Source organism: Arachis hypogaea, chromosome 15, assembly GCF_003086295.3.
Source record: "Arachis hypogaea cultivar Tifrunner chromosome 15, arahy.Tifrunner.gnm2.J5K5, whole genome shotgun sequence".
Taxonomy (NCBI): Eukaryota; Viridiplantae; Streptophyta; class Magnoliopsida; order Fabales; family Fabaceae; genus Arachis; species Arachis hypogaea.
Genome location: NC_092050.1, coordinates 159,250,047 through 159,254,792, shown reverse-complemented (window position 1 = coordinate 159,254,792; position 4,746 = coordinate 159,250,047). Strand labels below are relative to the sequence as shown.

At 28.4% G+C, this 4,746-nt stretch overlaps 1 protein-coding gene across 1 annotated transcript; it reads right to left on the bottom strand.

The window, feature by feature from the left end:
- Positions 1–1,212: 1,212 nt before the first annotated feature.
- On the bottom strand, positions 1,213–3,603 carry LOC112751906 (uncharacterized). Its single transcript, XM_025801231.3, has 2 exons — positions 2,641–3,603; positions 1,213–1,575 (listed from the first exon to the last, which is right to left on the bottom strand). The coding sequence occupies exon 1, from the start codon at positions 3,494–3,496 to the stop codon at positions 2,687–2,689; it is 810 nt and encodes a 269-aa protein (XP_025657016.1). The 5' UTR covers positions 3,497–3,603; the 3' UTR covers positions 1,213–1,575; positions 2,641–2,686.
- Positions 3,604–4,746: the final 1,143 nt, after the last annotated feature.

The window sequence follows — 4,746 nt, the reverse complement described above, 5'->3', positions numbered from 1 at the left end:
ATTAGTGACATATTAGTTTTTTTTTTTTAAATATCAATAAAATTATATAAATTAAAATAACAAATGTAGATATGCTATTTTTAAATTAGTCTCTAATTAGAATAAAAAATTTTAATTTAAATTAATTTATTTATATTTATTATGATATGGGAGTAAATATACATAATATGAATTTTTATAGCGTAACCATACAAATGCAAGCTAAGGATATTGTGACAAGTGGGATGCAGCTGCACTCTAGGGTTTAAATTAACTATTGGAGAAATTTCTGCAACTTGTCGGATGGACTGATGGGAGGAGCTACAACTAGTTAGAGAGTTAGCTATATTGCAAATACGTTTAGTGTAGCTTCGAGCTTAGTGATGTAAGTAATAAGGGCAGCTTTGTCTTTCTGCATAATCGATTCCTCATCAAATCCAGATTCCTTGAGGCGTTTCCAAATCTCTTCATCACTGAGAGGGCTTCTCAAAACCCTAGAACCAGGCATTATGGATAAGTGCTTCGTAGAACTAGCGGAGTAGCCATTGACCGAGGCTACACTCCGTACGAATCTCTTATCTGCTTCTTTAGGAAGATGGACAATTGGTTTTGTTAACGATGATGTTGGTTCGGCAATGCTGCTTCGGGTGGTGGTTCTATCGATGATGATGCTGCTTCGGTGGTGGTTCTGTTGATGATGATGGTTCTGCTAGTGATGGTATATATATTTATCAAAACATAGATATAAGAGTACAGGGAATACATGTATATTGTTTATTTATTAAGACAAAAATGATAAAAGATATAGTGATACACAAACACCCATTAAAAACATATATTGTGTGTCTTTTAATTTTAAAATGTGAAGACATAAATTTTTAACTTTGAAAAACTAATTTTTTTTATAATTTTTTGTCTTGTAACTTACCAAACACAACATAAAATTAATATCTTCTTATGTTTATATACTCTTGTGTATTTTTATCTTTATCTCATTTATATTGAGACAATAACTAAATACAACATTTTAGAATAATTTGTCCAAAATATAAATTTTAAAAATTTATTTTTTATTTTACTTTTATTTTAATTATATATGTATTAACTTGTAATAAAATTTGCACGTGAACCTTGGATATAAATTTAAATTTTTTTTAGCTTTAAATGAGAATATTTAAGTGATGCGGAGTGTATATTAGAGATTCGGACTAATTCTAAAGCAAATAAATAGTATGCAAATAATGAGAAAATTTTATTTATTTAAATTATAAAATTGGCTTGGAAACCATTATAACCACAAGAAATGCATGTAATTGTCAATGATACTTGCCAAAGCAGTGCCTTACAACTCCGCAAACACACAATAATAATTAAGAATTTTAATACATAAAGGGAAACATACAAAAGGAAATTATTGGAATGGAACCAATCATATTATAAAGAAAACATTTTGACACTTCTTTTTCTTATGTAAACAAAACAAAATGCGGAAACTTTGTTTCCCATGGATTTCTCGTATAATAATGTTGAAGACTGAAGTGCTTCATTCATTCTGTTATATCCATCACTTTATTTATTTGAAATATTCTTGAAACCCTACAAAATACAAACATATGAACACATATTATTAGTCAATCTGTCCCTGTCCAGGAAACAATAAAAAAAATTATTACTAATTAATTAATAAAAATTTAGAATTTATAATTTTAAATTTTAAATATTTTTATTGTACAAATTTGTTGTTGTCTAATTATTAGTTACTTTTTATTATTTCTTTAATATTACCGATTTTTATAACAAACTACTCCTAATAATATTGGTAGTATGACGTTTTAATAATAAATGTGACTTTGCATTTGTGACTTTTCAAACCAAATTACTCCGAATAAAAACGAGAAAAATATCTTGATTCCATTTAAGAGTATTAATGCACGCGATTTAAATTTTCTGGGTGAGATTTAAAGTGAAGAAAAGTATTATCTGATTAATAGCTCGCACGTTGCTGTGTAAAGAAAAATGAGTAGGGTCAATGCTTGGCGGCATATTAAAAATACAAAACTCTTTTTTTAAAGTTTAAAATGTTAAATAATAAAAATATAAATAATTATATATTTAATATGTATAAAATTATATTAAAATTTAAAATTTTAATTATTTAAGATGTCATGATATATATTATTTTTATGCAAAAGTTTAAATTAATAAAAAAAATAATTAAATAATTATATTTTTAATATATCTCTTTAAATAAGAATATCCTTTAAATTTATTTAATTTCTATTTATATATATTATTTTTTTATATTTATTTTATACTATTATTTTTTTTTGTTTTATTAAAAATCTAACTCTTTATCTTTCACTTATAAAACTGTAATATTATTCCATAATAACACTTCTCTAAAAAAAATTACATCATAGAAAAAAATAATATAAATAATTATTTTTCTAATATAAGTTTTCATACTATATTATAAAATATTTTTAATTTAAATTATTAAATAAAAATACATAAATATATATATATATATATATATATATATATATATATATATATATATATATATATATATATACATAAGAAATCCATAATATACACTTTATTTTATTATTATTACTATCTTCCATAATATTTGGTTGCAGGAAAAAGGTGGAAGCTTACCACGTAGGATAATAGTTGTAAACTTCTATGCTAAATAAACCACCATCTAGTAGTGGTGGTATGGTGGAGGAGGTGAAGCATAGACGTAATGTGGTGGAGGTGGTGAATAAACTGGTGGAGGAGGAGACTTATATTTGTAAACTGGTGGTGGTGGAGATGAGTACTTGTAGGGCTTCTTTGGTGGAGGAGGAGGAGAAGAATAATGGTAGGGTGGTGGCGGTGGAGATGAGTACTTGTAGGGCTTCTTTGGTGGAGGAGGAGGAGAAGAATAATGGTAGGGTGGTGGCGGTGGAGATGAGTACTTGTAGGGCTTCTTTGGTGGTGGTGGAGGAGAAGAATAATGGTAGGGTGGTGGAGGAGGAGACTTGTACTTGTAAACTGGTGGTGGAGGAGATGGGTATTTGTAGGGTTTCTTTGGTGGTGGCGGCGGAGAAGAATAATGGTAGGGTGGTGGTGGTGGAGATGAGTATTTGTAGGGTGGTGGAGGAGAAGGATATTTGTAGGGTGGAGGTGGCGAGTGAACTGGAGGAGGCGGAGAGTGATAGTAATATGGTGGTGGCGGCGAGTGAACTGGAGGAGGAGGAGAGTGGTAATAGTAAGGCTTTTTAGGTGGTGGTGGTGGAGAAGAATAATGGTATGGTGGAGGAGGCGAGTGAACTGGAGGAGGCGGAGAGTGGTAGTAGTATGGTGGAGGTGGGGAGTGCACCGGTGGCGGCGGAGAGTGGTAGTAGTAAGGCTCTTTAGGTGGTGGTGGTGGAGATGAGTAGCGGTAGTTATTGGCTGAAATTTGAGATGGGAAGCAAAGAGATATAATTGCTAATACAAGAGTGAGTGTAGAGGCCATTAGGGACCCCATGTTTTTTAATCTTAATTAAGGGTTTGTGTATGCTTTAGCAAAGGCATTCCCACCCCCTTTATATAGTTTCTTTCATTCCCCAATTCACATTTGTGGTTGGTGTGTATATGATAATGATTTCATGTACTATACTACATTATATATATTATTTTTTCTTTCTAAAAGTCATATGAAACTAGCTTTGTCCATCTACCATGCATTATAAGACCTTGTATAAACGGATGAATATTTCTATTCTCTTAATTACTTGGCTTGACCTAACTTTTATGTATGTGAAAATTGAAGTCCACAATTTTATTTTAAAATGTTATAAGGCTTATTATTATTATTATTATTATTATTATTATTATTATTATTATTATTATTATTATTATTATTATTATCAAAAAATACAAAAGAAAAATATGTTTTGAGACAAATATTTTACATATTTAAATTCTACATCTCTCTTATTTTTAAATAAATAAATATATATTTTTTCATCAATTAATAACAAAGTCTTAACTCATATATAAAAGCTTATATCTCTCAATGTTTCTATATTTTCTTTTCTTTGTACATTTCTCCAACTTAACCTTTGAGATTACTTTTAGGTTATTACTCTAATTAAGATAGACTCATAACCTTAAAACGATTAAAATATGGTGAAGATCACGTGTAATTATTTTTATATGAAGTTAAAATTTAAAAATTATTAAATAATAATTTAATCAAACTTATGAAATTATGTGACGAATCTTAAATATATATAAATTCAAATAGGCATACGTTTTACATCTGAATAAGGAAATGAAGTCGGCACTAAAGTTGTATCCAATTGAGTGTAGCATACTGACTTATCATAACTTCATTTATTTAGTATTAAGTCACAATGCAAATCACTAAATTACTAAATTACATGTATAATTTGACTATTAATCCTCTTGTGTTGGCAACGTGAAGAGCACACACCTTAACCAGTTGTTGTCCTGCATTACAACAATACAATTCTTAAATCAATTTGTCATATTAGATTTTACATAAATATAATCACATTTATATAGTATACATTATTTTACCAAATATTATTCATGATTTTATTATATTTTTTTTACGGTATCTTTTAGTTTGACAGACCAAATATTAATTCGTCATTACGAATTGGAGCTTCATTTAAGAGTTTGTCATTAACCAATGAATTACTATATACACAAAATGATATCGAATTAGTGAACTAATCATTAGACCAATCCAACTTATAATATTTATAA